Source organism: Colossoma macropomum, unplaced genomic scaffold (genome assembly GCF_904425465.1).
Source record: "Colossoma macropomum unplaced genomic scaffold, Colossoma_macropomum, whole genome shotgun sequence".
NCBI classification, from domain to species: Eukaryota; Metazoa; Chordata; class Actinopteri; order Characiformes; family Serrasalmidae; genus Colossoma; species Colossoma macropomum.
In genome coordinates this window covers 1,149,074-1,175,671 of record NW_023494808.1, presented here as the reverse complement: position 1 = coordinate 1,175,671, position 26,598 = coordinate 1,149,074, and the positions used below count along the sequence as shown (strand labels likewise).

Below are 26,598 nucleotides of genomic sequence, written 5' to 3'. Positions count from 1 at the left end.
AGAAGACTTGGAAAAGACTTTTGAAAGACTAAAGTCTGATGCCCTCTCATATCTAAAGACAGTGTCACGTTTTTAGTCACAGAATATGATTTTGCAAAGACTACCCAGACAACAAGCATGTTCGGGCCGGATTACCTTGGCCGTCACAAAGTCCTCCTAGCAGTCGCATCTGCATTGCGGACTTGTGCCACATTTGGGCCAAGTAACTGTTAACAGCACTGTACACACTGCCGGTCAGCGGACTCAGCGCATTGGGGCCGGATCTTTACAACGGACGCGCCTCATTTAAAAACTGCGCCTCATTTAAAATTTGCGCCTTATTTAAAATTTGCCCCGCCCCTTTTCCCCCCTCAGTCCTCTGCAGTTGTCCGTTGACTTTGACTGTAAAACTCGTTTTGAGGTAAGGTGTGTTTTGTATTTTAAATATTTGCACATTTATTAGAATTACGATCAGGAATCTTGGGTTTTATCGTTTAACTTTTAATATGTTTTTCAGTTTGACAAGCAAATAAGCTGAGTGGTGGAGTCGCTGGAGGGGAGGACGTCAGTGCTAGCTAGTTAGTTAGCTGAGGTAGTGAGTCAAAATGTCTAATTCCAACCTAAATGAACATCAGAGATTTCTCTTTAATTATGTTTAATAACGACACACTCTTAATCTTACATCACCCCCCTCGCCCGGCTGTGTAACCAGCTAGCTTAGCTGGGTTGCACTGTGAGAGGCAGCTGTTAGCTTCACTGGAAAATGTGAAAATGTTCTAAGAGCAGCTTTAATATTTCTGCCTGTTTTAGGAGAAAAACAAGTCTAAAGAAAACAGAGAAGTGAATTTGAGTGACTAATGTAAGAAACATCCATTAGCTGGAATCTAAAGTTAACCTATATTGTGGTGTGGAGCTAGTTAGCTAACTAGCTAAGCTGTATTTGACAGTGTAAGCACTAACGTTGGTTTAACCATCTAATTTTTTATCTGCTTATTTGTAGTGTCGGATTTTACAATTTTTATCTAAATAAAGGGAAGGTTAACGTTACTTTTAATTATTTTTTCTTGAAACTGCTGAAATAACATAAACCAGTAACAGAATCTTCGTATTGGGTTTAAAGTGTGTAAAATACCCCTCAGAAACAGAACCGGGTTCCCTTTGCTTAATCTTTTATTAGACGAAGCTTCAGCTCTCACACTGCTGCTCCCGCGGCCGCTTCAGACTCAGGGTCCGTCTCAAAATTCTCAAAATTGCGAAAAGAAAGTGTTTCTGCTGTCGTTACTAGCATTATTATCACTGTCTCTGTATGTACATCTGCTGATATGTTCAGAAGCATCAGCAGAGCTATTTACAGAGATACTAAAGCTACTACTAGTAATAATAATAATAATAGCTTCACTTGTTTCGTCTTGTAATTTTGAGACGGTCTCTGACTCTGAAGCAGACAGGCGAGCACAGTGATAGCGCGAGTTGAACCTTTTGGCAAAAATAAAATAATAGAAAAAGGAACAAGAAACGAACAGCGCGGTTCAGTACAAACTGGGTTTGTTGTGTTTGTCATCTTTAATATGACCATGAAAGTGTAATTAATCCAATAACACAGAACGTAACTGCGAATGTCACGAACTTTACCGTCCGATGTGGTGTGTGTAGCCTGATTGTGTGAAAGCTGAGACATGGCCGTGGTGGTCTGAGGTGGTCCTAAAACGGTCACAGTAACGCAGCCGGTTTTTTTAAACACATGCAGCACCGAGCGCGTTTAACTACCGCAGCTCAGTCATGTTGACGTGTCGGAATACTGTTTCACGCTATGGTTTGCATTAAATAAACTAAAGGAACGTGTTTCACCGTCATTATGGGCCGTTACTGCGGTATATAAAACGGACGCGCCTAATTAAAAAACATTCCCCTTTCTTTTTTCCTGCTCAGCGGTCTACAGTCATCCGTTGGTATTGACCTATAAAGTTTGCTTTGCTGCTGACTTTGAGGTAAGTTAATCATTACTTTAGATATCTGCACATATGTGATCAGGAATCACTAATTATTACATTTGTTTAAATTATTACATTTATTTTTAAATATTTTATTCAATTTGACAATCAAATAAGCTTAATGGTAGAGGACTACAGACAATTTTAGTTATGTTAAAACAAATTACCGTTAGCATCTTCTCTTTGATTGTCTTTAAGTTAAAAACAAATTTTGCCTCTCCGCCAGGGCCAGCCTCCTACACCTCTCCGCCAGGGCCAGCCTCCTACACCTCTCCGCCAGGGCCAGCCTCCTACACCTCTCCCCACCAGGGCCAGCCTCCTACACCTCTCCCCACCAGGGCCAGCCTCCTACACCTCTCTGCCAGGGCCAGCCTCCTACACCTCTCCCCACCAGGGCCAGCCTCCTACATCTCTCCCCACCAGGGCCAGCCTCCTACACCTCTCCACAAGGGTCAGCCTCCTACACCTCTCGGCCAGGGCAAGCCTCCTACACCTGTCTGCAAGGGTCAGCCTTCTACATCTCACTGCCATGGCCAGCCTCTTTCACGCCCTTTTTTTAGCCACTTTATCTAGACTGGCCTCTGTTGTTTTCCTCTGTAACCAACCTCTTTCACCACTTCTTTAGACCCAACTTCCTCCATGTCTGCTATAGGGTGAACATTCTTCTTCTAAGGTTTCACCCACCCTTTGAAAGGTCATGACCCCAATAAAACTGTGGGCTGCAAATATTGGCTGATTTGGGCCAACCAATGACTTGGTCGGACTCTTAATGGCACAGTAGTGCCAGTACTCCTCTGGCAGCGGACTCATTCTTATCATGTATTTTCAGTGTTGTAATTGTAATGGCTATTACAATTTCAGTGTACATCAAAAAATCTAGATTAAATCTAGGAGAAATCACTAGATTATTCAATTACTAAAATAATCGATAGTGACAGCCCTGTTTTAAATAAAGTTACTAATATGTTGGACAGAGGAAAACAGTTAATATAGATTTGGTTCCTGCTTTCTTGCTGCAGCACCAGTCATTGCATGGATTTGTTCAATTTCATCAGCACACTTGGTTCAGTTTAATGTAGGGTTGGCTGAAGCAGGTACTGGATGGTAACTGTAAATAATGGGCTTCCTCAATGAGAGCTTGAAAAAAAGGTAAAGATTGTTACCGTTCAGTTCACCGTTCAGCTGTCGACCGCAGCAGTGATGAACTGTAAGAATTTTAAGTGATTTGAATTCCAGAACAGGGATTAGAGCCCAACCAATATGAAAACTGTGACTGATACCAGTAATGATTGTTAAGAGGCTGGAAATTATGTTAACACTTAACAATATTGGCTGGTATTATTTTATATTGTAGTATTTTATATTGTATTGTTTTATACTCCAATTCATTTTAGTTGAACTGTGCTTCACTGATACAATTGTCACTTCTCAATGGTCATACTTCTTAATTTGACATTGTAAAACTCATGGTAGTATTTAGTATTCAGATTGCCAGTTACCCTTTATTATTGTGATGACATGAGCAGAGTTTATCAGTCTCTATCAGTGTTAAAGTCTGTTTTTATGTCAGTTTATTACAATTGAAAACAAAGCAGCTAATTATCGCTTCTTTAATGGCAGGATTTTTTGCTGATAAGTCTACACCTCAGTACTGGCATTGTATTTTTTCTTGTTTGAATTCATTTTTCAAAAAAAATGCTGTGTTGAAAACAATGACATTCAATAAACCTTTTTTGAGGTATTTGGTTTTATGTTTCCCTTTTTGAATTTACCGTTTTTTGAAAACATTCATTATAAATTTTTTGTGAATTATGTGGGATATGGAGCTGTTGTTGACTCTGGAACGGATCCGGTGCAGATGCAACAAGTCAGGGCCGGATCCGTTCCAGAGACAGCTGCTTATATCAACTTGAGCTTGGACCTCTTCTGAACTGGGTCTGTGCCACATTTGGGCCAGATATGAAGATAATATTCAGACCTGCGCCAATTCAGGGCCAGATGTAACGCTGTTCTTTGCTCATCTGGGCCAGTTTTTAATCTGTTTTGGCGCAGATCCGTAAAAGAGATCAGTTCCAGTATTGGGCCGTTGTGCAAAAAGACACCGGGCCAGCTCTGCTTTGCGGATCCGGACCGGATGCAGCACTACATTTGGCCCTAATCAGGCGCAGTGTACATTTGTTGTCTGGGTAGGAATCTTGCAGTCTCACTATTTACAAGACTGCAACTAGATTTTTGAGATTGTTCCCCATCATGCACCTGGTGGTAATTCACAAGCAGATAAAAACTTCTCCTTCCACTCTGTAGTGATACAGATGGGAAGATATGTTGGCTGGGTGTGTAAAGATCTGGGGCTCAGTTCACTGTAGAACTGTATACTCTGGCAGATCATCACCCAGAATCTTTAATTAACCTGAAAAATGTGCAGTTACTTTTTAAATTTGATATGAAGATTTACACATCAACACAACATGCAGTGATTCAGCATTGTTGATTAGGTGTCATGAAGTCCCAGATAGCACACAGTTCTGGGCCGATTCTGGCTCACATCTGCGAGTGTTCGTTGAGTTCCGGATAGATATTAGGCATGTGGGCCACAACTGGGCCAGATGCTGGACAGCTGTGTAAGGTTTTGACTCATACTTACGTTTAAGGGCCAATTCTGGTATGTGTGTTGTGGCCCAACAATGTGGTTGATGGAAAAGGGCCACAGCACAATTAAGTTGCGGGAGTTTCGTGCTCGGTTGATTTACACCTCAGTACTTTTGGCCCAAGTCTGGCATGTCATAAGTGGTCCAATGCAATAGCAGACCTTTCTGGGCCGATTCTGGCTTACATACGCAAGTGTTGTTTGACTTCAGGGTGAATGTTAGGCATGTGGGCCAGCATTGGGCCAGATGCTGAACAGCTGTGTATGGTTTTAACTCATATCTACTTTTAAGGGCCAATTCTGGCATAAATGTTGTGGCCCAACAGTATGGATAAAGGAAGAGGGCCGCACCTTAATGCTGTGGCAGACCAATGCTCGTTGATTTGCGTCTCAGTACTTTTGGCCCAAGTCTTGCATGTCATAAGTGGCCCATTACTGAAGTTACAGAAAACAGCTGACACTCGCTGTAAGGGTTAAAACCCTCATTTAACAAATTTCCACCCCCTCAAGTTTATCATTTTCAAATGGACAAGCCAGCAGCCAGGGCTGAAGAGAAGACAAAGAGGGTAAGTAATATACTTTAAAATCACATGTACATACGCTAACATCATTTGTGACGTGCAAGTTTAGTTCAGTGAGATTAACTATTTCGATTTATTGTTCCAGTATGGAAAATGAAAAGTTATAACTATAGCTAACACTGGAAAAGCACAGGCTAGCTAGATTAATGAAATGGTCAATCAGTTCAAGGTTTAGTTACATTATTCTTCGTTGCTAATTCGTCGTGAATAATGTTAATTTATTCCTTTTAGTTAAATGTTCAGAGTAGTTAACTAACGTTAGCTCGTGGTTAGCGGGTTAGCTCAGAGCTAGCGCGTTGTCTTGACAGCAGTGTTAAGTCCTCTTATGTGCACACATCACCCTTCTGTGTGAGTCAGTAAAACTAGAAGAAAACAGTTTAAAACAGGTGCTGTGGTTGTTCACCTGAGGGGATATTTCCTGGTTCATATGAGGGTTCACTATCAGGAGTGCTTTTACGTTAGTTTGATCTGTAAGTAGCTCATTATTGATTATGGGTTTCTTAATGTTTATTAGAACAAAACCTTTCTTGTTGATTACAGATCTTGCAGTTGTGGAGTTCTTGCCTCATTATTCAGTTTCTAAAGTAAAACCCTCTGTTCCAGACGACCTGTTATTGGAGCTCTGTGACTGTTTACAGTGGAACCACTTCCAGAGACAGAGCTCATTCAGTCTGCAGAGCGGACTGTTGGAAATGCTGATTGTGGTGTTGCTCCAGATTGTCAGTTAAAGGGATTTGTTGTACAGTGTAACACAAAAAACTTATCTGGAAATCTGTTAAAGAAGTAACTGATAGCTGAATGCTTTTCCTCTTTCCTCAGGCATCAGGAAGTGGACAGGTTTTGACCGATGTGGAATTTTATGAATGTTTATAAATGGTAAGTTTTTACATTAGAACAAGTATTTTGAAAACTTATTATTATTATTATTATTATTATCATTAAGGTCACTGAATAACTGTCATTGTCTAGTATTTTAAATATATTTTTGAACAACAAATCACTTCAAACTTAGATTATTTATTATGTTACTATAGGTTATGTAATTAACAAAAAACATACATTGCTTGTTTTATCTTGTGTATTCAGTAGCCTTTGTGTGTTTGCTTTTGTGCATCAGTATTTTTTCTACTTTAAAAATGTTTATAATTGTCATACACAATAAACAGTCTGAATACATGCTAAATGTTTTTGCTTTTTGTTTTGTTTAAGGGATTCTCCACTGGTAAAAATTAATGTATGCAAAACGAAGCAAAATGATCATAATATACCCACATAAGCTCATGATGGAGCCAATTTCTAAACCCACCTCTTACTGAAGTGGGATCCAGTGTAAATCCCAGAAAGGGTCCATGTTTAACATAATATAGAATAAAATCATGCATTTTAAATCATTAGTGATACAGCAGATTATCCAGTTTTGTATTTGTGTACTAAAAAAAACTTTAGTAATTATTGCATACAGAATCAGAAAAAGTAGCTGTTGATCAAGTTAAATTGCAAAACAGTGTGACATACACAGTTGGCTTGTACGTATTTTATAAAGACATACTGAATGGGTTGACACCTATGTTTTAGAGACATGTAACTGTTTTCATTCCACAGACTGCTTATAATATTATAATTATAAAGTATAATTTTTCAGACATTTTTGTCATCGTTGATCTAAAATAAAATGTCTGAGAAATTACATTCTAAACCCACTGAAACAGTGCTCCAAGGAAGATGTAAGATGTAGCCTCTATTTCAGTGGCCTCTCCACTTGGCTCATCCGCCACTGTTTAGAATGAATGCAGAAATATTGTTAGAAATGTATTTATGAATGTGGAAAATATTATACTCTTTGACAAAAGGCAGATGGTCTGCGGAACGACCAGCAGTATATGTCCTTGAAGATGTACACACAAAGACTGCAGATAATGACCTGTCATAAAGGTGAAGCTTTCTGTTTTTATTTATTTAACCAAAATCAACATGGAGTTTTCATTCTGAAATGGCTTTTGTCAACACTTATCGATTATTAGGAAGAATTATTACTAATATTTTGCATGTTCTGCAATAAATGAGTGTGGCATCCTGCAAGGCCACTTCCGGGCCGGGGATGAAGGTGGGTAGTCAGTCGTAACTGTGTGCCATATATGAGCCAGATCTGGACCACAGCCATTAAACTTGCACACATTACAGTACATGGGCCAGAGCTGGGCCAGATCCCTTGGTTCTACTCAATTTACAGTATGTGGGCCAGAGCTGGGCCACATCCATTAAACTTGCACACATTACAGTACATGGGCCAGAGCTGGGCCAGATCCATTAAACTTGCACACATTACAGTACACGGGCCAGAGCTGGGCCAGATCCCTTGGTTCTACTCACTTTACAGTATGTGGGCCAGATCTGGGCCACATCTGTTAGTTGTACTCACTTTACAGTATATGGGCCAGAGCATCCATTAGTTATACTAATTTTATAGTGTGTGGGCCTCGTCTGGGCCGCATCCATTAGTTTTTCTCATTTTACAGTATATGGGCCAGATCTGGGCCGGGGACCCAGCCAGAATTGGGCCAGAACTCAACCAAGGATGTGGCCCACAAGTGGGCCAGATAAATTTTGCTAACTGGGGTAAACCATTAGAAACAAACAAACAAAATAAGAAACGACTGTAACATCCATCCATCCATCATCTAAACTGCTTATCCTTCTGGGTCGCGGTAACGACTGTAACAGAAAACAGAAAAAAAAAAAAACAGAACAAAACATTGATGATTCTTCAGTAATGGCATTCTTACAGTGTTTTCACATATAGTTCGTTTTAAAAGAACCGAACCGAGTTCTCACATCTGATTGCTTTAATAAGTCAGCCCTGCTGTCTGTCTCAGACCACGAACAGACTTTATCCTGAGTAGAACCGTATAAATGATCCTGGGTCTGTTTACCTGCTGAAGTGCTGAAGACTGTGGCTGTGTGTACGGCGAGCATCGAGGTCTTCACCATAAAGCAAAGCTAAAGCGGACTGGGGCCATTTTGTTTTCACAGTGCAAAAATTAATCGAACCACAAAACAAACTACAAACGAACGTTCGTTTTTGGGGCCGTTTAGGGGGGTCAGAGGTGGCATGTTCACATATGCAAAAGAAACCATGACTCAGCGGTCTGAGTCCACTTCAGACACTGAAACGGCCCAAGTGTGAAAACGCCCTTAAAGTCCTCTGCACATTTCCTTACGTGTTACAGTGAACCTGAAATATTAAAGCAGTCAGTTTACATTTTAACTTAGTATGATTATTGTATTGAAGTGGAGCAGATTTTCCGTTTTTTACAGAAATTTCGGGCGCGTCACTGTTTGCATGAGCCAAGACTTAAAACTTACGGTAATATTAAACACGGTTCATTTTGTCGCAGCGTCAAGACGAGAAAAACACTGACTTAAGACCACCATCTTGACCACCTTATACCAAACGATCGAGATGACGCAAGCACGACGCGATTCTAACAAGACATGATTTTATTCCGACATGGATATTTGTCTGCGACAGTGAAATCGCTTGAAAAGTCGTTTGGTCTAAGGCCGGCATTAGCTTACTGGCAGATTTACCTCAGTTATAGCTTAATGACATCTTTATCTCAGCTCCTGGCAGATTTACCTCAGTTATAGCTTAATAACATCTTTATCTCAGCTACTGGCAGATTTACCTCAGTGAGTTGTCTTAATGACATCTTTATCTCAGCTCCTGGAAGATTTACCTCAGTTATAGCTTAATAACATCTTTATCTCAGCTACTGGCAGATTTACCTCAGTGAGTTGTCTTAATGACATCTTTATCTCAGCTCCTGGAAGATTTACCTCAGTTAGTTAGCTCACTGACATCTTTATGTCAGCTACAGACAGATTTACCTCAGTTAGTTAGCTCACTGACATCTTTATCTCAGCTACTGACAGATTTACCTCAGTTAGTTAGCTCACTGACATCTTTATCTCAGCTACTGGCAGATTTACCTCAGTTAGCTTACTGACATCTTTATCTCAGCTCCTGGCAGATTTACCTCAGTTAGTTAGCTTACTGACATCTTTATCTCAGCTCCTGGCAGATTTATTCATGGATATAGATACCTAGATGCTGCGTTGAGTTCACCCAGGCACGTCATTTGGGGCAGTCAACATTGCTGCTTTACTGCATTCAGTATCATCACAGAGCAGCAGTTTATGCAAGATACTTTCCAGAATTATGCTATTTCAAGAACTCAGAAAGTGGCATAGAATATTAATAATAATATAAATAATCATAATAAGAATAATAGTGAAGACACATAACTACAAATTAAAACATCAGTTTATTGGTCGTCTATCAGACAGAGATATTAGACTGAACTTCAATGAAAATGACATTTTTTAAATGGAAAAAACAGTTTTTGTTTTAAACTGACCAGGAAAATTCCAACAAGAAGATGAGGCACCACAATGTAACTGCTGCACCATTTAAGGTGGAACAGGAAAATTCGAACAAGAAGCTAAGGTACCAGAATGTAACTGCCACACCATTTAAGGTGGAACAGAAACATTCTAACAAGAAGCTGAGGTACCAGAATGTAACTGCCACACCATTTAAGGTGGAACGGAAAACTTCGAACAAGAAGCTCAGGTGCCAGAATGTAACTGCTGCATCATTTAAGGTGGAGCCAGAAAATTCTAGAATCCTCCACCAACTCACACATCCAAAAAGAAGAGTTTATTACTAAATATTAGCTCACTAAAGGTGCAGTACAAGATTTCAATCCAATTCGGTCCGTTCTGTGTGCATGCTGAAAAATAATCCGGTGTGGGTCCTCAGCCCTGCCTCTGTAAATGGGAAATAAAAGAATGTCTCAGACCAAACAACACAGCACTATTCCAACCAATCAAGAACAGGGGGCGCTCAGGCACAGGACAGGGAGTAAGGGAGAACTCTACACATCATCAAGAAGCTGCAAAGAGGAGAACTTCTGAAAAACAAGAAGATCTTAGATCAGGCAAGAGCATTTCAGCGGTGGAGAGACCTCTGAGTGTAGGTTAGCTCGGCTTCCTATTCACATTTTCCAGTTCCACCTTAGATGGTGGTAAAGCGGAGGTGCTGGGATGTAACTGCTGCAATATTTAAGATGGAACAAAAAAAAATTCAAACAAGAACCTGAGGCGCCGGAATGTAACTGCTGCACCATTTAAGGTGGGACGGGAAAACCTGAATAAGACGCTGGCAAATGAGAATCTGACTTTAGCTTCGTGGAGAGTTAAGAGGCATGAAAAGGGATGAGGAGGCTGCTCTGTTTCTGCTGGACAGATGGGAAACATTAACTTATTTTGCTGTTTCACAGAAACAACAGGTCAGTATAGTTTTGTTCCAGTGTCGTTTGCCTTGGCCATGTATGTCCATGAATTTGGGGGCGGAGCTTCTAAAGGAGCACTGAAGGGAGAGGTGTTATACTGCATGGTGTAAAACTATACTGCTTTACACCGTGCAGTTATTTAAACAAATTTTCTCACTGAAATAAACAGTGGAATGCAATGCACACATCACTTTTCCACAGCTGACATGTGGAAAAGCTCTACTTCATTGATTTCACTTGAAATGTATATGCCTCAATGCAGCCAGAACAGTGAAATGCAGTGAAATCAGAGATTGTGTTTAAACAGTAACATGCAGAAAACATACTAAAATTAAACTGATTCAGTGTTGTTTATAGTGCTGGACAGTGGAAAGTAATTGCCATGACTTTACATTTAAAAGTGGCTTGTATTCAATTATGACATACATTCAGCATTTCCGTTTTAAATTGAATTGTTTTACTTTAAAGAGCTCAAGTGACGTGAAAACAGTGCAATTCATCGCATTCTGATGGCTGCAACCATTTCGGTGGGAAATTTCACCAACACAATTTTTAATGACTATTTAAGGACAGCAAAGTTATCTAGCATGCGAATCGCCCATGTGAAAGAGTAACCATCCCTTTAGCTACTCAAGTAATCTGTAGCTAAGTACATAAATCTGAGTAACAATGAACCAAATTTAATTTAATCCATGAATTGAATTCCAGTTATTAGGAACACCCGTCTTGTACTTCCACTCACTGGCCACTTTATTAGAAATACCCGCCGTGTGGTAGGTGATTCTAATAAAGTGGCCAGTGAGTGGAAGTATACAGGTTGTATAGCCTTTCTTTCTATCTGTTTGTGGCCATTTTGTGTGTTCTATCTGTTCTATTATGTGCAGGTCTGTGATTGGCCACACGAGGGTGCCTTCCTGTATATGAGGTCGCCAAGCCACCATCTTGGGAGACGTTCAGGGCTCCCTCCCCTCTGACGTGACCTGGAAGTACACGTGTCCAGCAGGCCTGGTCGACTGGGTAATGTAATGTCAAGGAACTGCCTGTTATCTCTTTCTGCTGCACACTGTAATGCTGCCTTTACTGCACAGATTCCCCTTAATTTGCCTTATGTGAATGGAAATTAAAATGAATGTCGACATGCTTTGGAGCTTCAACTCACCTCAAAGTGACTCTGCAGTAAAAAAAAGCTAAAATGACTGAAAGTTACCATTACCACAGAGTAGCTAAATTAGCTCTAACCTAGAGAGAAAGTTCCTCTGATCTTCGTCTGCAGTTGGCGTGCAGAATTATGAAAACGTTTCTGTAACAATGGAAAACGCCTTGTTTATAACATAGAAAACGCACTGGCACAGCTTTGAAAATCCTTTGTCTGAAGTGTCTCCAGCAGGGAGCGCTGTTAGCATGCAAGTCAGTGTGAATCTGCAGCAGAAGAAGCTCATAAACATGTTTACAGTAACATATCTTGCTAATTATTTCTAGATATCTCCTAGGCCTACTGTCCAGGCCAACTGGGCAATCTTTACTTCACTGCACTCTGTCTCGCTTTGCTTCGATTGTTAAATTTGTGAAAGCTTTCCTGGACTCTGTGACCATTTGGTAAGTAGGGGACAAGTGCCTTTGGTTTTGGTTAGCTTTTCTCCTGGTTTTAAGCAGGGAGATAGAGCAGCCCTTTGTATTTTTGTTTGATTTTGTTAGTTTTATGTAAAGCCCTTAATTGTTCTGTTTATTATTTTGGCATATGCTCAAGCCATCATGCCTTGCTATTGAGCTTTTGAAGAAAATTAACCTGGTCTAAATGGTGTTTGTGAGGTTCAGACCATGCCTTCAACATGGTGGTGGTAGTATAAGGGAAGACCGATTGACAGAGGGGGGAGAACTCTGAGAACTTGGGCTGGAGGTTTGGGCAGCTTCTGCCTGTAGCTAGAACACAGGATCCCCCCTTCATAGCTGTAGTAGGACTGGTGTAGGACTGAGGAACAGGGAGGAGATGGGGGGGGTTGTGAATCCTTCATCAAGGGAATGGTGAGGATGTGAACTGATAGGGTGTTAGGTTGGAAGAAGGAGGGGTTTCAGCCATGCTCCTCCCCCCCAAACTTCAGTTATAACATAACTACATTTTGTGAGTTCAGACCATGCCTTCAACATGGTGGTGGTAGTTTGAGGGAAGACTGATTGAGGGAGGGGGGAGAACTCTGAGAACCTGGGTTGGAGCTCTGGGCAGCTTCTGCCTGTAGCTAGAAACCCAGACCTCCCCTTACAGCTGTAGTCGGACTGATGTAGGACTGAGGAACAGGGAGGAGATGGGGTGGTGGTGGGGATTGCGAACACTTCGTCACAGGAACGGAGGGTAAGGATGTGAATGTATAGGCTGTTAGACTGGAAGAAGGAGGGGTATCAAGCATGTTCCTTCCCCCAAACTTCACCTATAACATAACTACATTTCGTGGTCTGGTCTGGCAGCAGGTCTGGGGAGAGCCCACTCCCATTTGTCTGTTATGGCCTGACCCAGTCTAGACTGGGCCCTACAATGGGCTGCTCTATCTCCCTGCTTAAAACCAGGACCCTAGACTGGGTCAGGTACTGGAAGTTCTGTATTTTACAACAGGAACATCACACCAACGTTTATACATGGTGGAGGTAGTATGAAGGTGTGGAGAAAACAGTGAGCCTCATTCACCAACCGTTCTTAAGAAGAAATTTCTTCTTAAAACCCACAAAGATTCTGACATTCACCAGTGTTTTCTTATTTGACATTTGCTCTTAGGTAAGAACAGAATCTACACACAATCAAGAGCACAAAGGTGAGAACAGTTCTGTGCTGACTTTTTCCTAGGACCTTTCTCAAGAACACATTTAAGAACAGACTTAGGAAGATATGAGCAAACGAAGCCCATTGATTATGTCCAGTTATGTTACCATTACTGTTAATTCTCAATTCTCTGTCAATTTTCCAGTTCTCTTTTTAAGTAAGTTTAATATTTTGATTTACAAGCTTAAACTCTTTCATGGACGCTCTCCTGGTGTTTCTTTAGATGATCTATCTGCCGAAAGCTTTTTCCACACAGGTGGCAGTAGAAAGGTTTTTCTCCTGTATGAATCCTCATGTGGACGGTGTAGTTGGATAATCTGGAAAACTTCTTTCCACACAGAGAGCAGGTGAAGCGCTTCTCTCCAGTGTGAGTTATCATGTGGGTTTTAAGGTTGCTGAACGATGAGAAGCTTTTTCCGCACTCAGAACAGCCAAATGGCTTTTCTCCGCTATGAATCAGCATGTGGATTTTAAGGTTGGCCGATCTCGAAAAACCTTTTCCGCACTCTGAGCAGGTGAATGGCTTTTCTCCGGTATGAGTCATTGTGTGGGCTTTGAGTTTGCTTGGGATTAAAAACCCCTTTCCGCACTCAGAGCATGAATATGGCTTTGGACCTGTGTGGATCATCATGTGGGCTTTCAGTTGGCTTGAAACCGGGTAACTCTTTCCACACTGAGAGCAGGAGAACGGTTTCTCTCCTGTATCTCCAAGATGAGTCCTTTCGTGACGTCGTAAATCTGGTAAACGCTTGAAGCTGCATCCACACTGGGAGCAGGCGAACGGCTTTTCCACCATGTGAGTCTTCTTATGTTCTCTTAAATGTGATACGCTCTTGAAGCTCCACTCGCACTGAGAGCACTGATGAGGTCTCTTTCCTTCATGGACGTCCAGGTGGCGTTTCAGAGATCTCTCGTAGCTGAAACTCTCCCCACACTGTGAACATGTGAACAGTTCCTCTCCGGTATGAATTCTCGGGTGGGACGAGTCACTGAAGCTGATTCCAGGCTCAGAGTTTTCAAGACATTCCTGTGAGCTGGAATCTTCTTGAAGCGGCTTCACTTCCAGTTCGTGCTCCTCTTTGATGTCTTCTTGTAAAAAGTCCTCTGTAATGGAAAACATGGGAAAGCAAGTCACTGTATTCATAAAGTCACTGCATTCATGCATTCATATATTAATAACAGATCAAACTTGGTTGGTGTATATCTGTGGGATTATTCTGGATATTGATAAAGCTGAGTTTAGGTCTGGTCGGTGTAGAACTATGGGACTATTTTGGAGATTAATAGGGCAGCGTTTAGGTTTGGTTGATGTAGAATTGGGATTATTCTAGAGATTAATAAAGCTGTGTTTTGGTGTAGAACTATGGGATTATTTTGGAGATTAATAAAACTGCGTTTAGGTCTGGTTGGTGTAGAACTATGGGATTATTTTGGAGATTAATAAAGCCACATTTAAGTCTTGTCAGTGAAGAACTATGGGATTATTTTGGAGATTAATAAACTGTTTTAGGTCTGGTTGGTGTACAACTATGGGATTATTTTGGAGATTAATAAAGCTGCTTTAGGTCTGGATGGTGTAGAACTATGGGATTATTTTGGAGACTAATAAGGCTGCATTTGGTTCTGGTAAGCAAGACACTTGGAATACTTATGGGGTTATGAGAGCAGTAATAGTAATAATGGCATGAAATAGTAACAATTAGAAGAAGTTATTCATGGCATTATTTATACCTTAATTAATATCTTTTTAGAAAGCATCTGTAATATATAGGCCACATATTGCTTTGCATACCTACAAAAATTAGTACTTGTCAAAAGTGAAAGTGTTTGGTGACCTTTAAACACTTAAAGTCCACTTTTTATGCATTTGATTATATTAACACACATCTGAACTGAGTGTTTCTGTATCTGAGAGAATCATATTAATGTGGAACAATGACTCTCCAGTATATCCTGATGGATCTTCTGTTTATCATCCATCTGCTCATCTATCTCATCATCCTCACACAGTCCACACTGACCTTTGTCCATCTGCTGGTCTTCAGTCTTCAGTCCAGTCGCTTCCATCACACTGATATCCTCACACTCCTCCTTAACGCTGCTCATCTTCTGGTCTGTCCTCTGTAGGTCTCTCAGTGCTGGACTCTCCAGGTGAGGATCTACTGACCGATCAGCGCCTCTGCAGCTCCTCTCCTTCTGTTAATGGAGCTGGGCGACCCAGATGTTTGGTGCACTGCCGCCACCTACTGGGCTGGAGTGAGGAGCACTGAGGAGCATTGAGGATGGAATACGACAGGGGGCGCTGTTCTGCACTCGTTCTCTGCTGTTTCTGAGCTCTACAATGTTTGAACATTAAAACTGAGATTAAAGCACTTTGTTTCATCAAGGTGATATTTGATGTTTATCAAAAATAAACCAATTCCATACGATTTTTAGGGAGTGTAAACTGAAGCATGTAGTTAAACTGCTGCCTCGTTTAAGGTGGAACAAGAAAATTCGGACAAGAAGCTGGTGAATAGCCTTTGCTATTGGTCAATTAGACACTACTTTGGTCTTTTTCACCCTCTTAAAGCATAACTTGTCCATCTTATCAGTTAAATGATGCTAATGTAAACCAATAAACCAATATTTTGCCTCACAGCGCCCTGCATGTATCCCTCCACCATGAATGGAGTTTAAGTTCTCTAAACTATCATAAAACAGTGTCTCAGTCATCAGGCAGTGAATTCATAACCATTTCATGTAGGAACTTTCTGTGAGGGAGCTTTTAGAGGTGGACGTCTGGTTCCTATCACCACCACTGTGAACAGTTCTGACCCGGTAAGTTTCTCTAGAACAGAGCGTTTCACACCAAACCACTCTGAACGACCCTGTTTACATCTTAACCATCTATTAATATAAACATTTTTGGAAAATTAGTGGCGTTTCCCTTTAACCATTCAAATGATATATTTCTTTTTTCTTATTTTTTCTTTTCTTTTCTTTTTCTTTACATATATTTCGCGTTTATATATTTTTTGCCTTTTTATTCCGTTTCCAGCCTGTAGGCGGAGCAGTGAGCCCGTCTGTACGACTTTACCACGCAGTGAAGAAGACCGACTGCGATGGATCCTAAACAATCTTCCAGCAGGTAAACATTTAAACCAGGTGAGTATTTAACTCCTAATTTACCCTCTGTTACTGTAAATCACTCCAGCGCGTTAAGGAGACTCTAAAGTAGCGGTTAGAGAGTGAAAACCCCGTTGAATTGGGCCGGTAATGTGTTTATCTGCGCTGAGAGCTGAAGAAAACAAACTGCTGACTGATTCTGAAGGTTTCAGATCAAATTTAGAGAAATTAGTCACTTTCTGGATTTTTATAGGTTTAATCTTCACACCGTTTCATCCCTTCTGCCAGAAAAAGCCCTGTTCCTCTTTAATCTCCAGTTTGGGTGATTATTTTAGAAATGTGCTGTAGGGCTGCACTCATATGGGAGCTGTGTGCTCTTAAAAAGACGGTTCTTAAAGGGTTCTCTAGGAAACAGATATTCTGTGTAGAACCATGAACACTCAAAGAGTCGTTTGCGTTCTTAAATGGTTCTTTGCATGGTGAAATGGTTCTTCAGACTGTGTAGATCTGTGTAGAATTGTTTATGTTGTATAGGGTCTATATAGGTTGACAATAGAACCCTTCTATAAAGGGTTCTTCTACTATTACGATGATAAGCTTGTATAACCACGTACAACACGTTCTCCATCAATCTGGAGAACCATTTCACCATGCAAGCGTGAAGTGGTTCTGTGTAGAACTCAGTTCTAACACTCAAAGAGCCGTTTGCGTTCTTAAATGGTTCTTTGTGTGGTGAAATGGTTCTTCAGACTGTGTAGAACTGTGTAGAATCTGTGTAGAATTGTTTATGTTGTATAGGGTCTATATAGGTTGACAATAGAACCCTTCTATAAAGAGTCCTTCTATTATTACGATGATAAGCTTGTATAACCACGTACAACACGTTCTCCATCAATCTGGAGAACCATTTCACCATGCAAGCGTGAAGTGGTTCTGTGTAGAACTCAGTTCTAACACTCAAAGAGCCGTTTGCGTTCTTAAATGGTTCTTTGTGTGGTGAAATGGTTCTTCAGACTGTGTAGAACTGTGTAGAATCTGTGTAGAATTGTTTATGTTGTATAGGGTCTATATAGGTTGACAATAGAACCCTTCTATAAAGAGTCCTTCTATTATTACGATGATAAGCTTGTATAACCACGTACAACACGTTCTCCATCAATCTGGAGAACCATTTCACCATGCAAGCGTGAAGTGGTTCTGTGTAGAACTCAGTTCTAACACTCAAAGAGCCGTTTGCGTTCTTAAATGGTTCTTTGCATGGTGAAATGGTTCTTCAGACTGTGTAGAACTGTGGAGAATCTGTGTAGAACTTGTGTAGAATTAGTTGTTTATGTTGTATAGGTTCTATATAGGTTGACAATAGAACCCTTCTATAAAGGGTTCTTCTATTATTACGATGATAAGCTTGTATAACCACGTACAACACGTTCTCCATCAATCTGGAGAACCATTTCACCATGCAAGCGTGAAGTGGTTCTATGTAGAACTCATAGTTCTAATACAGTTCCCTTTACTGAAGAGCTCGTGAAGAACCATTTTTAAGACTGTGGGTATATGATATTTGTAATATCTCATATCTGGTGATGATACATAAACATTTATCAGGTGTGAAAACTGGGGCTTCATCTTCCTGGATTACACTGCAGAAAATGTGTTATTAGTTAAGATTTGTACTGTCAGATTACTTTAAATAAGAGATTTAACTCAGAAATTACTCCAAATCAGAGATTACACTAAATCAGAATTTACTTTAAATCAGAGATTACACTAAATCAGAATTTACTTTAAATCAGAGATTAAATTAAAATTTACTCTAAACCAGAGATTACTCTACCTCAGAAATAACTGTAAATCAGAGATTAGACTAAACTAGAGATTATTACTCAGTAATAACTGTAAATCAGAGATTAGACTAAACTAGAGATTATTACTCAGTAATAACTGTAAATCAGAGATTAGACTAAACTAGAGATTACAGAAAACTAGAGTTTACTTTAAACCAGAGGTTAACTCAGAGGTTACACTAAACTAGAGATTAAAGTAGAGATGACACTAGACCGGAACTTACTTTAAATCAGAGATTAAAATAGAATTTACCTGAAACCAGAGATTAACTCAGAGATTGCACCAAAGTACAGATTACACTAAACCAGAATTCACTTTAAATCAGAGATTAAAATAGTATTTACTTTAAACTAGAGATTACACTAAAGTAAAGATTACTGAGAATGTCTGGTTTAGTGTGATCTCTAATTTAAGGTAAATTCATAGTAAATACCAAATAACCTATAGTAAATACTGAATAATTTACAGTGAATAATGAATAATTAATAGTAGATACCAAATAGTTTATAGCGGATACTGAATAACTCATAGTGGATACTGAATAACTCATAGTGGATACTGAATAAATCATAGTGGATACTGAATAATTCATTGTAGGTACTGAATAATTCATAGTAGATACCAAATAGTTTGTTGTGAATACTGAATAATTCATAGTAGATACTGAATAATTCATAGTAGATACAGAATAATTCATAGTAGTTACTGAATAATTCATAGTAGATACTGATTAATTCATAGTGGATACTGAATAATTCATAGTGGATACTGAATAATTCATAGTGGATACTGAATAATTCATTGTAGGTACTGAATAATTCATAGTAGATACCAAATAGTTTGTTGTGAATACTGAATAATTCATAGTGGATACTGAAGGATGGAGTGTGGAGTGTCTCACCCAGTGTGTGGTGTTATTTAACTGCACTGGTCTTTCTGTTTTCTTCACTGAATGAAACACATTATAAACTTTAGAAACTCTGAACAGTGATGGTTCTGTAAAATGTCAGATGTCAGCTTTGACCCAGGCCTCCCGTATCGGTGTATCCCTGATCTGATGCTGTGTGGTGGGTGTGTCCTCTGTTTGACCTCCGCTCTCTCCCTGTCAGTTTTTGTCTGTACAGCTGAAAAGCCCGAGTGGAGTAACAGTGATGAAAACAGATTAGGAGATGCTCCAGTTCTGATCCAGTCATGAGCGTCTTGGGCTTCTTCACCCGAGCGAAAGAGGAGGACCGGCGCTGGACGGAGGGAGAAAAGGCGAAGGAGCAGAGAGGTGGAGCTGCGCTGACCGGAGAAGAGGCCAGAGACTTCTACCAGAGTCTGCTTGGAGAAGAGCGTGCGAATGGACAGAAGGAGAAGAAAGAGGACAGGAGGGAGAGACGACGGAGAAGAGGACGGAGTGAGTGACCTTAAACTTTAACTAAACCACCAATGTGGCCTTTCAGTTACTTTCTGAAATGTCCTCACTGCTGGAACGAAATATCTCCAGAAATGGCAGCACTGCTGAACGAAGAGAACACGTTCTTACCTTTTAATGAACCGTAATGGAACGAGAACTTACTCTGCGTCACTTTGGAGCATCTTTATTGGTTGCTGCAGTCTAAAGGACAGCTGGTGTGAACACATCAACACATTTACAACATACAGAGAAGAAGAAGGAAAACAGTTCCACACAGTTCTGCACAGTGCACTTCACTCTTAACACAGAAATTTACATAACAAAATCAGACGTTCCTGCCATAGACATATTATTCACCCTGCAGAACTCTGGACTGTCCTGGTGGGGGCAGCATTGCCACACACTTTAGAGTAAATTCAGATTTTTGTTTAGAGTAATCAGAGTAATCTGAGGTTTAGAATAATATCTAGTGTATACTAATATCTAGAAAAAAAATCTGGTTTAAAGTAATCTCTAATATAATGTAATGTCTCATTTAGCGTAATCTCTGATGCACAGTGATCTCTGGTTTAGAATAATCTCTGATACATGGTAATCTTTGGTTTGGAGTAATCTGATACATGGTAATCTCTAGTTTAGCGTAATCTCTGATACACAGTAATATCTGGTTTGGAGTAATCTCTGATACATGGTAATCTCTAGTTTAGCGTAATCTCTGATACACAGTGATCTCTGGTTTAGAATAATCTCTGATACATGGTAATCTCTGGTTTGGAGTAAACTCTGGTTTAGCGTAATCTCTAATACACGGTAATCTCTGGTTTGGAGTAAACTCTGGTTTAGCGTAATCTCTAATACACAGTAATCTCTGGTTTGGACTGGTTTAGCATAATCTTTAATACACAGTAATCTCTGGTTTAGAGTAAAGTTCTGGTTTAGCATAATCTCTGATGTACGGTAATCTCTGGTTTAGAGTAATCTCTGATACATGGTAATCTCTGGTTTGGAGTAATCTCTGGTTTAGCATAATCTCTGATACACGGTAATCTCTGGGAGATTAAAATATATCAGAGATTACTCCAAACCAGAGATGACTGTATATCAGAGATTACACTAAACCAGAGATATATTTTAATCTCAGATGTATTTTAATATTTTAGTGTAATCTTGGTTTAGCATAATCTCTGATATACAGTAATCTCTGGTTTAGCGTAATTTCTGATATACCGTAATATCTGATACACAGTATTATCTGGTTTAGAGTAATCTCTGATACATGGTAATCGCTGGTTTAGCATAATCTGATACAAGGTAATCTCTGGTTTGGAGTAATCTATGGTTTAGTGTAATTTCTGATATACAGTAATATCTAGTTTGGAGTAATCTATGGTTTAGAGTAATCTCTGATACATGATAATCTCTGGTTTGGAGTAAACTCTGGTTTAGCATAATCTGTAATGCACAGTAATCTCTGATATACAGTAATCTCTGGTTTGGGGAATCTGGTTTGGAGTAATCTCTGATATACAGTAATCTCTGGTTTGGCGGAATCTGGTTTGGAGTAATCTCTGATATACAGTAATCTCTGGTTTGGAGGAATCTGGTTTGGAGTAATCTCTGATATACAGTAATCTCTGGTTTGGAGGAATCTGGTTTGGAGTAATCTCTGATATACAGTAATCTGTTTAGTGTAATCTCTGATATACAGTAATCTCTGGTTTGGAGGAATCTGGTTTGGAGTAATCTCTGATATACAGTAATCTCTGGTTTAGTGTAATCTCATACGGTAATCTCTGATATACAGTAATCTCTGGTTTAGTGTAATCTCTGATATCTCTGATCTGGTTTAGAGTAATCTCTGATATCTCTGATCTGGTTTAGAGTAATCTCTGGATTATAGTAAATTCTAGTTAAGATAAAGCAGTTTGTTTCAGAATATTCCACTGGTGGCACAGTAACAGAAGTAGCCTGTGTAATTCTACAGGATAAAGTGAGTTTGGAAAATGATCTTGTAAAATTCAATTATTTTTTGGGCACATAAAACTACAACCGAAGAGAAATACAGAATTTGGCCCTTTAAAACGAACCTTCTCCTCTGTTCTAAAGCCCGAGGAGGAGGTCCGTACAGAAGGTCATCAGGAGGGAGTGCGGCGCCCCCCGGTGGTCGAGCTGATGCCGTGTCGGAGCGAGACGGTCACCGGCTGCTGCGCTGCGCTCAGGACGGAGACCTGCGGGCGCTGACAGAGCTGCTGGACCGCGGCTGTGATATAAACTTCCGCGACGGGTTTTACTGGACGCCGCTGATGTGTGCGAGTCACGCCGGGCAGAGGGAGGCTGTCCATCTGCTGCTGAGCAGAGGGGCCGCCTGGGTGGGAGTCGTAGACACACAGGTGGGTCACAGCAGAAGCAGGTGGGAGCCATGAAACGGTGTTGGCACAGAGCCATGGTTCTTCATAACTGTCTGTGTTCAGTGAAATATTCTGATATTATATTGTATTTGTTGTTGTTTCATGAAGAACATGATGTGTTATCACCGTTTTTGATTGGCTGTTTCATAAAACTTGTTCCATGCAGTTGAAACGAACGACAAGCAGACAGGTGAGCTAGATAGGTGCTAGATAACTGAGCTTTCGCTTGGTGGTTAGCCTTCTCTCTGTATGTTTTTTGGGCTTGAACAAAGAGAGACAGAACTCAGTTTTGTTAAAGGGGAAATTCACTGATTTTAAAAAATTTTCTGCATAATTAAGTGGTTGAGATGTAATCACACTTGTTCAGAGTGGTTTGGTGTGAAACGCTCCGTTCTAGATAAACTTACCGAGTCAGAACTGTTCACAGTGGTGGTGATAGGAACCAGACGTCCACCTCTAAAAGCTCCCTCACAGAAAGTTCCTACATGAAATGGTTATGAATTCACTGCCTGATGACTGAGACACTGTTTTATGATAGTTTAGAGAACTTAAACTCCATTCATGGTGGAGGGATACATGCAGGGCGCTGTGAGGCAAAATAGTCCCCAAAGAAAACTTATTATTTCAGATTTTCCACTATTTTCCATCATCAACATTCCATATAAACTCAGAAGACTCGTGTAGGTTCACTGGTGGTTCTGGATAGTAAATAAAATGTCTATATTTGTGTTGTAGTCATGGCGACCCCTGGTTCCTATCACCACCAGTGTAAAGACATCTGAACCATTTCACGCCAAACCACTCTGAATCACTCTGATTACATCTCACACACTCAGTTATGCAGAAATTTTGAAACATCTGTGTGTGCAGGACAGTCCACATCAGCGTTGTGATTGGTGAGGGGACTGCTCAAGTAGGACCTCCCAGTTTACATGGAAAAGGGGAGAATTTTTTGCCAAGTATATCGTCCATTTAGTGGGCAGTGAAAAGTAATTATAGCAAATATTTGGTGTGTGTATATTGATGTGGCCATAAGAGCTAGATTAACTACTAAAACACAGATTTAGGTTCCCTGGGATTTAACACATGAAAGAAGGCCTGGAACATATCTTTGTTCTCTCTCTCTCTCTCTCTCTCTCTCTCTCTCTCTCTCTCAGGGTAGAGATGCTCGATCGCTCGCTCTCCAGGCGGGTCATCAGGACGTCGTAACAGAACTGGAGCAATTCGGCATCACAGACAACTTTCACACTCCTGATGACATCACACCCAGGTTAGGGCTGAAAACGAGTTTGGTTCTAAATCACTGACTAACTTAAAATTAGCCTGAATGTGATAAAAGAAAAAAATGCCTTTCATAAGGCAAAATAAAATAAATCAAAAATAAAATTCAGTTTCACTCCAAGAAATAGTATCTTTTATTATCTTAAATATAGTCAATAAATCTAATATTTCTCCTGTTGAGATTGTAAGCTTAATTCAAGATTATTTACGTTATTTCTAGACCTTTTTAAAGTGATTTTATTAAATATAATTATCTCACAGGTAACTGTGCTTGTAAAAATGAGCTTGAAGGCAGCAAAACAATCTGCCAGTATAGTGAGAGAATTTTACTAAATAAAATGATCTACAACAAGTAAATAATGTCTGGAAATAAGCTAGAAAATCTCATAATAAGTGCACAACCATCTCAAAATTGAAAATATTAGATCGATCGACTAGATTTAAGATCATTTCACTTGACGAGAGACCATTTCTAAGCAGTGTAAAGTAATAATAAAGGCTGTTCTTAAATCAGCACTGTGTACGTTTTGGGGATTGGGAGCCCTCTCTGGTGGAAATATGTAATTACACGCAATGTGTGGAGGGACATTTTGCGATGTGGGTTGTGCTCCAGACCCCCAGATAAATCTGACTGCTAAAAGAGAACTCAAATAGAACTCAGTCTAAACTTGGTGAAGGAGCGTCTTCTGAGGATGTGAGTGAATTATCTACTATTGTCATCACATCTTCATCAGTATGATGTTGATTTTCAGATCATTTGAGGCCGAAACATCGAGCCGGACCTTCTTTTAGAGTCTGTGTGTGACATTAATACGTAAAGACGTACGACGTGGTGTGAAAAACTCGACGCCTCTGACTTTTAAATGATTTCAGGTTTACAGTGCGACTAATTCTGTAAAAATGCTAGCACTGTAATAAGACTGAAGCACTTGACCACAGATTATTATGTTACACTGTGAATTCATGGCTTGAACGCTTCTCAACCAATAAATTATCCCGGTGTGTAATTTGTTTGTTTGTTTGTTTGTTTTTCTCCTGCAGTCCTCGTTGGTGTGAGGTGTGCCAGGTGAATTACACTGATGGCGCTCAGGCTCACGCCACGTCCACTCTGCACCAGTTCAGCCTGAAGCGGCCCCCCACGGCCCCCCACTACTGCCTCTCTGAGTCCAGCGTCAGCTACAGGATGATGCTGCGCTCGGGCTGGGACCCCCACCGCGGCCTGGGACCCTCGCACTCCGGCCGGAAGAACCCCGTCGGCACCGTGCTGAAGAGGGACCAGCGCGGCCTCGGGTACGGACCCCCGCAGAAGTCAAAGGTCACCCACTTCGACGCCAAGGACCCGCAGGCCGTGCGCCGGACGGAGCGTAAAGAGGGAGCGGAGAGGAGAGAGAGACGGGCGAGACTCACTGTGAAAGAGATGAAGAGGAGGGAGGAGAGAGAGAAGAACTGGGAGAGAGACTTCAGGAGCTCCTTCAACATCCACACCTGAACTGACCGGCTCTGGACTCGGGCTTCGTTTTTACTCAGGAGGACAGTGACAGTCAAACGTTTGGGGACATGTAGGTTTTTTTTTAAATACAAAAAATTGTTTTCTGTGTCGGTTTACTGTAACATATTAAACAGATAATTGTTTACAACGTGAACGTCTTTGTTTTTTATGCTTTTGTAGCATCTCTTTCTCTTCAGACCTGCTGCAGTTCAGTGTTTTTCCTAATGATAATATTATTATTATTATTATTATTTTCCTTATAAACTTTGAGCCCAAAATCTTTTATTTACATGCAAATTAGACAAAAATAGTGTAGAACAAAACATAAAACCACAATCATAAAATTGATTGTTTTTAAAAAAAAGGATAATACATACAGTTAAAATCATAAGTTTACAAACACTTAGGCTGAAGTCATTACAGCTCATATTTAGGGACACAAAACAGATTATGAGGATTATGAGGAAGGAAAATTTTTGAAACCATCTCAAGACATCAGCCAGGAAGCTGAAGCTTGGGCACAAATGGGTCCTCCAAATGGACAACGACCCCAAGAATACTTACAGAGTTGTGGCAAAATGGCTTAAGGATAACAAAGTGAAGGTAATGGAGTGGCCAAGCCCTGACCTCAATTTCATAGAAGAATTATGGGCAGAACTGAAAGAGCATGTGTGAGCAAAGAGGCCTGCAAACTTGACTCAGTTACAGCAGTTCTGTCAGGAGGAATGAGCAAAAAAATAAATAAATAATTTTATCAGCTCCACTTACTATATAGGTGCACTTTGTAGTTCTACAGTTACAGACTGTAGTCCATCTGTTTCTCTGATACTTTGTTAGCCCCCTTTTACCCTGTTCTTCAGTGGTCAGGACCCCCATGGACCCTCACAGAGCAGGTACTATTTGGGTGGTGGATCATTCTCAGCACTGCAGTAACACTGACGTGGTGGTGGTGTGTTAGTGTGTGTTGTGCTGGTCTGAGTGGATCAGACACAGCAGTGCTGCTGGAGTTTTTAAACACCTCAGTGTCACTGCTGGACTGAGAATCGTCCACCAACCAAAAATATCCAGCCAACAGCGTCCTGTGGGCAGCGTCCTGTGACCACTGATGAAGGACTAGAGGATGACCAACACAAACTGTGCAGCAGCAGATGAGCTATCGTCTCTGACTTCACATCTACAAGGTGGACCAACAAGGTAGGAGTGTCTAATAGAGTGGACAGTGAGTGGACACAGTGGAGTTTTACAGTGGTAATGTTATGCCTGATCGGTGTGTATATGTATAGATATAGATATGTCCCACCCATTTACACTGAAGTTATAAGGAGTGTTTCAGCCCAAAAACTCCTTATAACAACAGTGTTTAATTCTAAGTGAGATTAGAAACTTGTGCAAAAACGAATTATGACTGTTTTTGACACATAAACCCACACAAATGGTTTAAGTGGGGCTTAAAAAAGCAAGAAAAATGTCATATTTAGGATTTTGTATCTAATTCACAGTACTGTTGTTTTCTGTCTGTAAACATGTTTATCAGAGAAAGTGTAACAGCCTTATTTTATGCCTCGTCTCCAGTTTAATCAGTTCCTCTCACGCTAAGCCACTTCTAATCAGCCTCGGTTATCAGGGCCTGTTTTATAATGCTTTCATAGTGTTTGTGAACCGTGATATGATTGGACAAATTGCTTTTGCTTGGAGCAGTGCTCTGAT

General features: G+C 40.4%; 3 protein-coding genes across 4 annotated transcripts in view; 1 reads left to right on the top strand and 2 right to left on the bottom strand.

The window, feature by feature from the left end:
* Window positions 1-14,041, bottom strand: part of LOC118798243 (zinc finger protein 658B-like) — a 28,868-nt gene extending 14,827 nt beyond the window's left edge. Inside the window, exon 1 of the mRNA XM_036557643.1 lies at window positions 13,663-14,041. Coding sequence (XP_036413536.1) covers window positions 13,663-13,992 — 330 coding nt within the window. The 5' untranslated portion in view covers window positions 13,993-14,041. The remainder of the gene's footprint in view (window positions 1-13,662) is intronic.
* On the bottom strand, window positions 14,017-15,547 carry LOC118797688 (zinc finger protein 135-like; the record flags this gene model as incomplete). The annotated part of the gene is made up of 2 exons (XM_036556963.1): window positions 15,383-15,547; window positions 14,017-14,465 (listed from the first exon to the last, which is right to left on the bottom strand). Coding segments are annotated over exons 1-2 (534 nt in total), but the record flags the coding sequence as incomplete, so codon positions are not given.
* Window positions 15,548-16,401: 854 nt separating this feature from the next.
* Window positions 16,402-25,034, top strand: gpank1 (G patch domain and ankyrin repeats 1). 2 transcript variants are annotated; one of them, XM_036557778.1, is made up of 5 exons: window positions 16,402-16,491; window positions 19,424-19,713; window positions 21,820-22,103; window positions 23,279-23,391; window positions 24,444-25,034. In XM_036557778.1, the coding sequence occupies exons 2-5, from the start codon at window positions 19,506-19,508 to the stop codon at window positions 24,889-24,891; spliced, it is 1,053 nt and encodes a 350-aa protein (XP_036413671.1). In that variant the 5' UTR covers window positions 16,402-16,491; window positions 19,424-19,505; the 3' UTR covers window positions 24,892-25,034. The 2 variants fall into 2 exon arrangements, with proteins under 2 accessions (XP_036413671.1, XP_036413670.1); XM_036557777.1 differs by having other exon boundaries at window positions 16,406-16,508.
* The last annotated feature ends 1,564 nt before the right edge of the window (window positions 25,035-26,598 follow it).